Here is a 12,847-nt window from a genome sequence, read left to right on the forward strand (position 1 = left end):
ATACGCGAGGGCAAGCCCGTGAGGAGTGGCAACCCTTTTGTGGACAGGACACGAAGAAAATAAAACGGAGCCGTCGAGCGCGTTTGTGAGTGAAGGTGTTCTTCGATTTGCGTCGTACTCGTGCGGTGGTGCTTGCTGGCTAGACAGTAGCAACAGACATCCGGATGGGACGCGATCGCTCCAACCCAGCAAGAAAGTACTTTACGTATGACATCACGACAAACAAGTCCGTTTGTAGCATGTGCTTCAAGAAAGGAGAAAGCCTATTTGAACAGACAGTAACCTACAGGAACCAGGAGCTACCAATTTCACAGCAGTGTCTATTAATATTAAATACCATGTATGCGGAATAAACGGGTTTACATTTTGTAACCTTGATTTTTTTTTTGTGGGGATAAATATTCCCAGCAGAAGCGGAACCGGTTAAAAACCGGTATGAACCGTTATTTTTTTGCTCCGGAGCAGAACCGGTACCGGATCGTTTATGATGTAACCGGAACGAAAACCGGAACGAAAAACGTTTCGGTTCGACACCCTGCGCCAGACAGGCAGCCCGCGAAAGAATACTCTTTTGAACCTTTGCCAACCAATAGCGGAGCGCGCAATGTCCTTCGGCCAATGGGTATCAACTATGATGCCTGACGGAGCAATACCACGTGTTTATGACGTGCAAACATTTTTTTAGAGCCGCGAAGTGGGGGAGCTGTGGGGGCCTGGTCAAGGTAGGGTAAAACAGGGCTTTCGTCATATAACACGCTCTTAGCCGGCCATTATCTCGAGTGATATATAGTTGTATTTCTTGATGTCTTGAAAACGAGTGGCGTATTCCTTTAGTGCAGGTAGGGTAGGTATGTCAAAGTGTGGTAAAGGGAACACTAGCGTAGTCAAGGTAGGATAAAACAGGACTTTCGTCATATAACACGCTCTTGGCCGGCCATTATCCCGAGTGATATATAGTTGTATTCCTTGATGTCTTGAAAACGGGAGGCGTATTCCTTCAGTGTAGGTAGGGTAGGTATGCCAAAGTGTGGTAAAGGGAGCACTAGCGTCGTCAAGGCAGGCTAAAACAGGACTTTCGTCATATAACACGCTTTTAGCCGGCCATTATCCCGAGTGATATATAGTTGTATTTCTTGATGTCTTGAAAACGGGAGGCGTATTCCTTCAGTGTAGGTAGGGTAGGTATGCCAAAGTGTGGTAAAGGGAGCACTATCGTAGTCAAGGTAGGCTAAAACAGGACTTTCGTCATATAACACGCTCTTAGCAAGCCATTATCCCGAGTGATATATAGTTGTGTTTCTTGATGTCTTGAAAACGAGTGGCGTATTCCTTTAGTGTAGGTAGGGTAGGTATGCCAAAGTGTAGTAAAGGGAGCACCACTAGCGTAGTCAAGGCAGGCTAAAACAGGACTTTCGTCATATAACACGCTTTTAGCCGGCCATTATCCCGAGTGATATATAGTTGTATTTCTTCATGTCTTGAAAACGGGAGGCGTATTCCTTCAGTGTAGGTAGGGTAGGTATGCCAAAGTGCAGTAAAGGGAGCACTAGCGTAGCCAAGGTAGGCTAAAACAGGACTTTCGGCATATAACACGCTCTTGGCCGGCTATTATCCCGAGTGATATATAGTTGTATTTCTTGATGTCTTGAAAACTGGATGCGTATTCCTTCAGTGTAGGTAGGGTAGGTATGCCAAAGTGTAGTAAAGGGAGCACTAGCGTAGTCAAGGTAGGCTAAAACAGGACTTTCGTCATATAACACGCTTTTAGTCGGCCATTAACCCGAGTGATATATAGTTGTATTTCTTGATGTCTTGAAAACAGGAGGCGTATTCCTTCAGTGGAGGTAGGGTAGGTATGCCAAAGTGTAGTAAAGGGAGCACTAGCGTAGTCAAGGTAGGCTAAAACAGGACTTTCGTCATATAACACGCTTTTAGCCGGCCATTATCCCGAGTGATATATAGTTGTATTTCTTGATGTCTTGAAAACGGGAGGCGTATTCCTTCAGTGTAGGCAGGGTAGGTATGCCAAAGTGTGGTAAAGGGAGCACTAGCGTAGTCAAGGTAGGCTAAAACAGGACTTTCGTCATATAACACGCTCTTGGCCGGCCATTATCCCGAGTGATATATAGTTGTATTTCTTGATGTCTTGAAAAAACTGGATGCGTATTCCTTCAGTGTAGGTAAGGTAGGTATGCCAAAGTGTAGTAAAGGGAGCACTAGCGTAGTCAAGGTAGGCTAAAAGAGGACTTTCGTCATATAACACGCTCTTGGCCGGCCATTATCCCGAGTGATATATAGTTGTATTTCTTGATGTCTTGAAAACGAGTGGCGTATTCCTTTAGTGTAGGTAGGGTAGTATTCCAAAGTGTAGTAAAGGGAGCACTAGCGTAGTCAAGGTAGGCTAAAACAGGACCCTCGTCATATAACACGCTCTTAGCCGGCCATTATCCCGAGTGATATATAGTTGTATTTCTTGATGTCTTGAAAACGGGAGGCGTATTCCTTCAGTGTAGGTAGGGTAGGTATGCCAAAGTGTGGTAAAGGGAGCACTATCGTAGTCAAGGTAGGCTAAAACAGGACTTTCGTCATATAACACGCTCTTGGCCGGCCATTATCCCGAGTGATATATAGTTGTATTTCTTGATGTCTTGAAAACGAATGGCGTATTCCTTTAGTGTAGGTAGGGTAGGTATTCCAAAGTGTAGTAAAGGGAGCACTAGCGTAGTCAAGATAGGCTAAAACAGGACTTTCGTCATATAACACGCTTTTAGCCGGCCATTATCCCGCGTGATATATAGTTGTATTTCTTGATGTCTTGAAAACGAGTGGCGTATTCCTTTAGTGTAGGTAGGGTAGGTATGCCAAAGTGTAGTAAAGGGAGCACTAGCGCAGTCAAGATAGGCTAAAACAGGACTTTCGTCATATAACACGCTTTTAGCCGGCCATTATCCCGAGTGATATATAGTTGTATTTCTTGATGTCTTGAAAACGAGTGGAGTATTCCTTTAGTGTAGGTAGGGTAGGTATGCCAAAGTGTAGTAAAGGGAGCACTAGCGTAGTCAAGGTAGGCTAAAACAGGACCCTCGTCATATAACGCGCTCTTAGCCGGCCATTCTCCCGAGTGATATATAGTTGTATTTCTTGATGTCTTGAAAACGGGAGGCGTATTACTTCAGTGTAGGTAGGGTAGGTATGCCAAAGTGCAGTAAAGGGAGCACTAGCGTAGTCAAGGTAGGCTAAAACAGGTCTTTCGTCATATAACACGCTCTTGGCCGGCCATTATCCCGAGTGATATATAGTTGTATTTCTTGATGTCTTGAAAACTGGATGCGGATTCCTTCAGTGTAGGTAAGGTAGGTATGCCAAAGTGTAGTAAAGGGAGCACTAGCGTAGTCAAGGTAGGCTAAAACAGGACTTTCGTCATATAACACGCATTTAGCCGGCCATTATCCCGAGTGATATATAGTTGTATTTCTTGATGTCTTGAAAACGGGAGGCGTATTCCTTCAGTGTAGGCAGGGTAGGTATGCCAAAGTGTGGTAAAGGGAGCACTAGCGTAGTCAAGGCAGGCTAAAACAGGACTTTCGTCATATAACACGCTTTTAGCCGGCCATTATCCCGAGTGATATATAGTTGTATTTCTTGATGTCTTGAAAACGGGAGGCGTATTCCTTCAGTGTAGGTAGGGTAGGTATGCCAAAGTGTAGTAAAGGGAGCACTAGCGTAGTCAAGGTAGGCTAAAACAGGACTTTCGTCATATAACACGCATTTAGCCGGCCATTATCCCGAGTGATATATAGTTGTATTTCTTGATGTCTTGAAAACGGGAGGCGTATTCCTTCAGTGTAGGTAGGGTAGGTATTCCAAAGTGTAGTAAAGGGAGCACTAGCGTAGTCAAGGTAGGCTAAAACAGGACTTTCGTCATATAACACGCATTTAGCCGGCCATTATCCCGAGTGATATATAGTTGTATTTCTTGATGTCTTGAAAACGGGAGGCGTATTCCTTTAGTGTAGGTAGGGTAGGTATTCCAAAGTGTAGTAAAGGGAGCACTAGCGTAGTCAAGGTAGGCTAAAACAGGACTTTCGTCATATAACACGCATTTAGCCGGCCATTATCCCGAGTGATATATAGTTGTATTTCTTGATGTCTTGAAAACGGGAGGCGTATTCCTTCAGTGTAGGCAGGGTAGGTATGCCAAAGTGTGGTAAAGGGAGCACTAGCGTAGTCAAGGTAGGCTAAAACAGGACTTTCGTCATATAACACGCTTTTAGCCGGCCATTATCCCGAGTGATATATAGTTGTATTTCTTGATGTCTTGAAAACGGGAGGCGTATTCCTTTAGTGTAGGTAGGGTAGGTATGCCAAAGTGTAGTAAAGGGAGCACTAGCGTAGTCAAGGTAGGCTAAAAGAGGACTTTCGTCATAGAACACGCTCTTGGCCGGCCATTATCCCGAGTGATATATAGTTGTATTTCTTGATGTCTTGAAAACGGGAGGCGTATTCCTTTAGTGTAGGTAGGGTAGGTATTCCAAAGTGTAGTAAAGGGAGCACTAGCGTAGTCAAGGTAGGCTAAAACAGGACTTTCGTCATATAACACGCATTTAGCCGGCCATTATCCCGAGTGATATATAGTTGTATTTCTTGATGTCTTGAAAACGGGAGGCGTATTCCTTCAGTGTAGGCAGGGTAGGTATGCCAAAGTGTGGTAAAGGGAGCACTAGCGTAGTCAAGGTAGGCTAAAACAGGACTTTCGTCATATAACACGCTTTTAGCCGGCCATTATCCCGAGTGATATATAGTTGTATTTCTTGATGTCTTGAAAACGGGAGGCGTATTCCTTTAGTGTAGGTAGGGTAGGTATTCCAAAGTGTGGTAAAGGGAAAACTAGCGTAGTCAAGGCAGGCTAAAACAGGACTTTCGTCATATAACACGCTTTTAGCCGGCCATTATCCCGAGTGATATATAGTTGTATTTCTTGATGTCTTGAAAACGGGAGGCGTATTCCTTCAGTGTAGGCAGGGTAGGTATGCCAAAGTGTGGTAAAGGGAGCACTAGCGTAGTCAAGGTAGGCTAAAACAGGACTTTCGTCATATAACACGCTTTTAGCCGGCCATTATCCCGAGTGATATATAGTTGTATTTCTTGATGTCTTGAAAACGGGAGGCGTATTCCTTTAGTGTAGGTAGGGTAGGTATGCCAAAGTGTAGTAAAGGGAGCACTAGCGTAGTCAAGGTAGGCTAAAAGAGGACTTTCGTCATAGAACACGCTCTTGGCCGGCCATTATCCCGAGTGATATATAGTTGTATTTCTTGATGTCTTGAAAACTGGATGCGTATTCCTTCAGTGTAGGTAGGGTAGGTATGCCAAAGTGTAGTAAAGGGAGCACTAGCGTAGTCAAGGTAGGCTAAAACAGGACTTTCGTCATATAACACGCTCTTAGCCGGCAATTATCCCGAGTGATATATAGTTGTATTTCTTGATGTCTTGAGAACGGGAGGCGTATTCCTTCAGTGTAGGTAGGGTAGGTATGCCAAAGTGTGGTAAATAGAGCACTAGCGTTGTCAAGGTAGGGTAAAACAGGACTTTCGTCATATAACACGCTCTTAGCCGGCCATTATCCCGAGTGAGTTGTATTTCTTGATGTCTTGAAAACGGGAGGCGTATTCCTTCAGTGTAGGTAGGGTAGGTATGCCAAAGTGTGGTAAAGGGAGCACTAGCGTGGTCAAGGTAGGCTAAAACAGGACTTTCGTCATATAACACGCTCTTAGCCGGCCATTATCCCGAATGATATATAGTTGTATTTCTTGATGTCTTGAAAACGAGTGGCGTATTCCTTTGGTGTAGGTAGGGTAGGTATGTCAAAGTGTAGTAAAGGGAGCACTAGCGTAGTCAAGGTAGGCTAAAACAGGACTTTCGTCATATAACACGCTCTTGGCCGGCCATTATCCCGAGTGATATATAGTTGTATTTCTTGATGTCTTGAAAACGGGAGGCGTATTCCTTCAGTGTAGGTAGGGTAGGTATGCCAAAGTGTAGTAAAGGGAGCACCAGCGTAGTCAAGGTAGGCTAAAACAGGATTTTCGTCATATAACACGCTCTTGGCCGGCCATTATCCCGAGTGAGTTGTATTTCTTGATGTCTTGAAAACGGGAGGCGTATTCCTTCAGTGTAGGTAGGGTAGGTATGCCAAAGTGTAGTAAAGGGAGCACTAGCGTAGTCAAGGTAGGCTAAAACAGGACTTTCGTCATATAACACGCTTTTAGCCAGCCATTATCCCGAGTGATATATAGTTGTATTTCTTGATGTCTTGAAAACGGGAGGCGTATTCCTTCAGTGTAGGTAGGGTAGGTATGCCAAAGTGTAGTAAAGGGAACACTAGCGTAGTCAAGGTAGGCTAAAACAGGACTTTCGTCATATAACAAGCTTTTAGCCGGCCATTATCCCGAGTGATATATAGTTGTATTTCTTGATGTCTTGAAAACGGGAGGCGTATTCCTTCACTGTAGGTAGGGTAGGTATGCCAAAGTGTAGTAAAGGGAGCACTAGCGTAGTCAAGGTAGGCTAAAAGGGGACTTTCGTCATATAACACGCTCTTGCCCGGCCATTATCCCGAGTGATATATAGTTGTATTTCTTGATGTCTTGAAAACTGGATGCGTATTCCTTCAGTGTAGGTAGGGTAGGTATGCCAAAGTGTAGTAAAGGGAGCACTAGCGTAGTCAAGGTAGGCTAAAACAGGACTTTCGTCATATAACACGCTCTTAGCCGGCCATTATCCCGAATGATATATAGTTGTATTTCTTGATGTCTTGAAAACGAGTGGCGTATTCCTTTGGTGTAGGTAGGGTAGGTATGTCAAAGTGTAGTAAAGGGAGCACTAGCGTAGTCAAGGTAGGCTAAAACAGGACTTTCGTCATATAACACGCTCTTGGCCGGCCATTATCCCGAGTGATATATAGTTGTATTTCTTGATGTCTTGAAAACGGGAGGCGTATTCCTTCACTGTAGGTAGGGTAGGTATGCCAAAGTGTAGTAAAGGGAGCACTAGCGTAGTCAAGGTAGGCTAAAAGGGGACTTTCGTCATATAACACGCTCTTGCCCGGCCATTATCCCGAGTGATATATAGTTGTATTTCTTGATGTCTTGAAAACTGGATGCGTATTCCTTCAGTGTAGGTAGGGTAGGTATGCCAAAGTGTAGTAAAGGGAGCACTAGCGTAGTCAAGGTGGGCTAAAACAGGACTTTCGTCATATAACACGCTCTTGGCCGGCCATTATCCCGAGTGATATATAGTTGTATTTCTTGATGTCTTGAAAACGGGAGGCGTATTCCTTCAGTGTAGGTAGGGTAGGTATGCCAAAGTGTAGTAAAGGGAGCACTAGCGTAGTCAAGGTAGGCTAAAACAGGACTTTCGTCATATAACACGCTCTTGGCCGGCCATTATCCCGAGTGATATATAGTTGTATTTCTTGATGTCTTGAAAACGGGAGGCGTATTCCTTCAGTGTAGGTAGGGCAGGTATGCCAAAGTGTGGTAAATAGAGCACTACCGTTGTCAAGGTAGGGTAAAACAGGACTTTCGTCATATAACACGCTCTAAGCCGGCCATTATCACGAGTGAGTTGTATTTCTTGATGTCTTGAAAACTGGATGCGTATTCCTTCAGTGTAGGTAGGGTAGGTATGCCAAAGTGTAGTAAAGGGAGCACTAGCGTAGTCAAGGTAGGCTAAAAGAAGACTTTCGTCATATAACACGATCTTGGCCGGCCATTATCCCGAGTGATATATAGTTGTATTTCTTGATGTCTTGAAAACGAGTGGCGTATTCCTTTAGTGTAGGTAGGGTAGGTATTCCAAAGTGTAGTAAAAGGAGCACTAGCGTAGTCAAGGTAGGCTAAAACAGGACTTTCGTCATATAACACGCTTTTAGCCGGCCATTATCCCGAGCCATATATAGTTGTATTTCTTGATGTCTTGAAAACGGGGGGCGTATTCCTTCAGTGTAGGTAGGGTAGGTATGCCAAAGTGCAGTAAAGGGAGCACTAGCGTAGTCAAGGTAGGCTAAAACAGGTCTTTCGTCATATAACACGCTTTTAGCCGGCCATTATCCCGAGTCATATATAGTTGTATTTCTTGATGTCTTGAAAACGGGGGGCGTATTCCTTCAGTGTAGGTAGGGTAGGTATGCCAAAGTGCAGTAAAGGGAGCACTAGCGTAGTCAAGGTAGGCTAAAACAGGTCTTTCGTCATATAACACGCTTTTAGCCGGCCATTATCCCGAGTGATATATAGTTGTATTTCTTGATGTCTTGAAAACGGGAGGCGTATTCCTTCAGTGTAGGTATGCCAAAGTGTAGTAAAGGGAGCACTAGCGTAGTCTAGGTAGGCTAAAACAGGACTTTCGTCATATAACACGCTTTTAGCCGGCCATTATCCCGAGTGATATATAGTTGTATTTCTTGATGTCTTGAAAACTGGATGCGTATTCCTTCAGTGTAGGTAGGGTAGGTATGCCAAAGTGTAGTAAAGGGAGCACTAGCGTAGTCAAGGTAGGCTAAAACAGGACTTTCGTCATATAACACGCTCTTAGCCGGCCATTATCCCGAGTGATATATAGTTGTATTTCTTGATGTTGTTGGAATTAGAGGAGACAGGAAGCAGTAGTCCGTTTGTCTCGGTTACCAGATTCCAACTGGCCCGAGGATGTTTATTTACTCGAGCCACGGGCAGGTGCTGGATGTCAGGGACTGGCGATGCGGCTGCTACAGGGCCCCCCCCCCCCCCTAGCGACCTGACGGGGGCAGGGAGCGAAAACTGGCAAGCTTGCGTGCCCAGGATACGTGGCGTGGTCGAGGAATCGGGTGACTTGGGTGGAGAGGTGGAGCTGTGCGGTTGTCCACGGATGAGGGTGCCGTCGATTTGTGGCTGCTGGGAAGGGGCGAGCTGAGGGAAACGTCGAGGAACGCCGGCTTCAGGCGATGGACGGAGACTGTGTCCTGCCGGCCGTTAATAAGGAGGGTGAAGTGGTGGGTGGTTCTGGTGGTCACAGGGAAGGGGCCGGAATACGCAGGCTGCAGCGGCTTTCTGACGGCATCGCATCGCACAAACACGTGAGAACACGTATCCAGGTCGGGGTGTCGGTAGGTCGGACCGGACCGGGCAGGCGAGCGGGGTGGCACCGGGCGCAACGAAGACATAACACGGCGAAGTCGGGATACGTAGTCCTGTTGTGCGTCGGGTTGCGGGTCTTCTGGGACGGACAAAAATTCACCGGGAAGTCGGAGCGTTGTGCCATAAACCAGCTCTGCGACGGTACAGTGAAGGTCGGATCGGAGGGCTGTGCGTATTCCAAGAAGGGCAACGGGGAGTACTTCGGGCCAGGGTGTATCAGGAGTGGCACGCAAGGCGATCTTGAGCTGTCGGTGTAGTCTCTCGACGAGCCCATTTAAGCAGGATGATAAGCTGTTGTACGAATACGTTTGGCGCCCAATGCGTTCGTGAAAGCGGCGAAGAGGGCAGACTCGAACTGCCGACCTCTGTCGGTCGTGATGATGGATGGTGCGCCGAAACGGGAGATCCAGGTGTTGATAAGAGCCGACGCGACTGTTGGAGCAGTGGAGTCAACAATGGGCACCGCTTCCGGCCAGCGGGTGAAACGGTCAACGGCCGTCAAGATGTAGTTGAAACCCTGGGAATGCGGAAGTGGACCGACCAAGTCGATGTGAACATGGTCAAAACGGGCGTCAGGTGGCAGAAAAGGTGCTGGCGACAGACGAGTGTGGCGCTGGGTCTTGGTTCTCTGGCACGGCAAGCATGTGCGCACCCAGTGCTTGATATCAGCGTGCATATTCGGCCAGACGTATCGGGTGCCTATGAGCTTTCGTGTGCCTCGGACGCCGGGGTGGGAGAGAGCGTGAAAGTGATCGAAAATGGGACGGCGTAATGCGAGGGGGACGAAAGGTCGTGGCGAGCCCTGTGAAGTGTCGCAAATCACGGCGGCCGTCGCCCCGGGGAGGTGAACATCTTCAAGCTTGAGGCTGTTGAACGCGGGCTTCGTGCGCAGTACGGCCAGCTCTTCATCAGATGACTGAGTAGTGACAAGAAGGTCCAGAGACAGAACGGCTGAGCACTGCGCTGTAGTGGGTGTGATCAGGGTGGATATTCTACTGAGAGCATCGGCCACGGGGTTGTTGACGCCGCTCACGTGCTGTATGTCGCTGGTGAATTCTGAGATGAAGGCCAGGTGCCGGATTTCTCGAGGTGTATATCCGGTACCAGAAGATGAGAGAGCATGAGTAAGCGGCTTGTGATCCGTATATATGGTGAATGATCGTCCTTCCAAGAAGTGCCGGAAGTGCTTCACTGCTAGGAATATGGCCAGGAGCTCGCGTCCAAACGTGCTATAGCGCGTCTCTGCAGGTTTGAACTTGCGCGAGAAGAAAGCGATGGGCTGCCAAGCAGAAGAAACTCGCTGCTGCAGGACGGCGCCGGCAGCACTGCTCGAAGCGTCCACCATGATGCAAGTAGGTGCATCGTGCCGGGCATAGACAAGAAGAGTGGCGGCGGCGATGTCTTGCCGGATTTTGTCGAAGGCGGCGATAGAGTCGTCGGACCAGGGTAGCGTGGCGGCGTCGCGTTTTCGGGAAGAGAGTAGAGCTTCCAACGGGGCCAGTGTGGCAGCACAAGATCGTATAAAGCGCCGATAGAAGTTGGCGAAACCAAGGAAACGTCTCAACTGTTTGACGGACGTGGGACGGGGGAAATCCTTGATGGCGGCGACTTTAGAGAGCAGAGGAAGGATGCCGTGCTGGTTAACGCGGTGACCCAGGAAGTCAAGCTCCGGGACGCCGAATTCACTTTTCGCGGCGTTGATTACAATGCCGTAATCTTGTAGACGAGCGAAGAGGGTTCGTAAGTGCTCGGCGTGCTCTTCTGGGGTGGCGCTGGCAACCAGAATATCGTCCATGTAGGCATAGACGAACGGGAGGCCAAAGGTGACAGAGTTAATAAACCGTTGAAATGTCTGGGCTGCATTACGCAAGCCGAACGGCATACGCAGGAACTCGTAGAGGCCAAAGGGTGTAATGATGGCGGTCTTCGGAATATCGTCTTCCGCCATGGGTATTTGGTGGTAGGCGCGCACCAGGTCGATTTTAGAGAAAACGGTGGCGCCTTCGATGTTAGCGGTGAAGTCTAAGGTGTTAGGGATGGGGTATCGGTCGGGCACCGTAGCGCGGTTTAAGGCACGGTAATCACCGCAAGGGCGCCAGTCTCCCGTCTTCTTGGGCACCATGTGGAGTGGGGATGCCCAGCTGCTGCTTGACGGTCGGATAATGCCAAGCTCGAGCATATGCTCGAATTCAGCCTTAGCGATGGAGAACTTTTCGGGAGCCAAGCGACGCGGGCGAAAGTGGACGGGCGGGCCTTGAGTGACAACGTGGTGTACGACGTCGTGCTTGACCGGGCGAGTCCAGTCGGGGGGCTTGGTGAGCTCAGGGAAGTCTTCCAGAATATGGGAGTAGGGCGACGCCGGCGCACAGTAAGAAAGGCTGTGGCAGGGTGGAATGCGATGCCGGATGCCGTGAACCTGAAGATGGGTGGTGGCGTCGATAAGGCGTTTCCGAGCGACGTCAACGAGGAGTCCGAAGTGCGTGAGAAAGTCAGCACCAATTATGGCCTGGGAGACATCGGCTACGTGAAAAATCCATCGGAAGTCTCGTCGTAGGCCCAGGTTCAAAGTGAGGGACTGCTGGCCAAATACCGGGATGGTGGTGGAGTTGGCGGCGCGTAGGGTGAAACACGGTTGTCGGCTGCGATGGGCTTTGCTAGCGGGCATAACGCTGACATCGGCACCGGTATCTATGAGAAAGCGTCTGCCTGACACACGGTCTACAACGTAGAAAAGGCGACTTTCGAGTTGACCCGGTGCACTTGTCGCCATTAGTGACTGGGTGGGGCGTTTCCCGACCACGAGCAGGGTTGGAAACAGTGCCGGGCCTCGGCGCCAAACCGCTGGTGGTACCAGCACATGCCGTTGGACCGAGGGCTTGGGCTGCGCCGGCCGCGAGGGGTGAGCGATCGTCGGCGGAAGCGCCGGGGGCTTGGCGAACGGCTCCGCGCTGCCAGTGTCGCGACAAGGTGGGTTAGGTTGTTCACCTGCTGCGTCAAGCTTTCAATGGCGGCCATGTGCTGAGAGGTGTCTTGCGTTGGTGCGGGGGTAGACACTTGCGAAACGGCTGAAGGTGTGGGCTCTGGGAAAGGAGGGTGTGGTGTCTCCACATGCATTACGGAGGGTGACGGAATAGCAACCTCCATTACAGCATCGGCGAGGGTGGCGAGTTCGTCCGTTGAAAGGTTTGTCGTAGTGGCTAGGACCATCTGCACATTTCTCGGAAGTCTTTGTAGAAAGAGTTCTCTGAGGAAGCTGTCGCTTGTGGAAGCAGCTCTGTCACCGAGCAATTGCTTCATGCGCCGTAACAGCTGCGTGGGGCGTCTGTCCCCGAGCTCCTCCGCAGACAGAAGCTGCTGAAGACGTGCGCGGTCGGAGCAGGTCGTTCGCTTGAGAAGTGCGGACTTCAGCTTGTCGTACGGGCAATCCGCGGGTGGTGAAGCGATGACATCGTAGACCTCGTCGGCGGCGGATGGAGAAGTCCGTTTGTCTCGGTTACCAGATTCCAACTGGCCCGAGGATGTTTATTTACTCGAGCCACGGGCAGGTGCTGGATGTCAGGGACTGGCGATGCGGCTGCTACAATGTCTTGAGAACGGGAGGCGTATTCCTTCAGTGTTGGTAGGGTAGGTATGCCATAGTGTGGTAAATAGAGCACTAGCGTTGTCAAGGTAGGGTA

General features: G+C 48.8%; 1 protein-coding gene across 1 annotated transcript; it reads right to left on the bottom strand.

Annotated features, from left to right (window-relative positions):
• Window positions 1-11,939: 11,939 nt before the first annotated feature.
• Window positions 11,940-12,677, bottom strand: LOC135376487 (uncharacterized; the record flags this gene model as incomplete). Its single annotated transcript, XM_064609001.1, has 1 exon — window positions 11,940-12,677. A coding segment is annotated over one exon (738 nt), but the record flags the coding sequence as incomplete, so codon positions are not given.
• Window positions 12,678-12,847: the final 170 nt, after the last annotated feature.

Source organism: Ornithodoros turicata, unplaced genomic scaffold (assembly GCF_037126465.1).
Source record: "Ornithodoros turicata isolate Travis unplaced genomic scaffold, ASM3712646v1 ctg00001124.1, whole genome shotgun sequence".
Lineage (NCBI taxonomy): Eukaryota > Metazoa > Arthropoda > Arachnida > Ixodida > Argasidae > Ornithodoros > Ornithodoros turicata.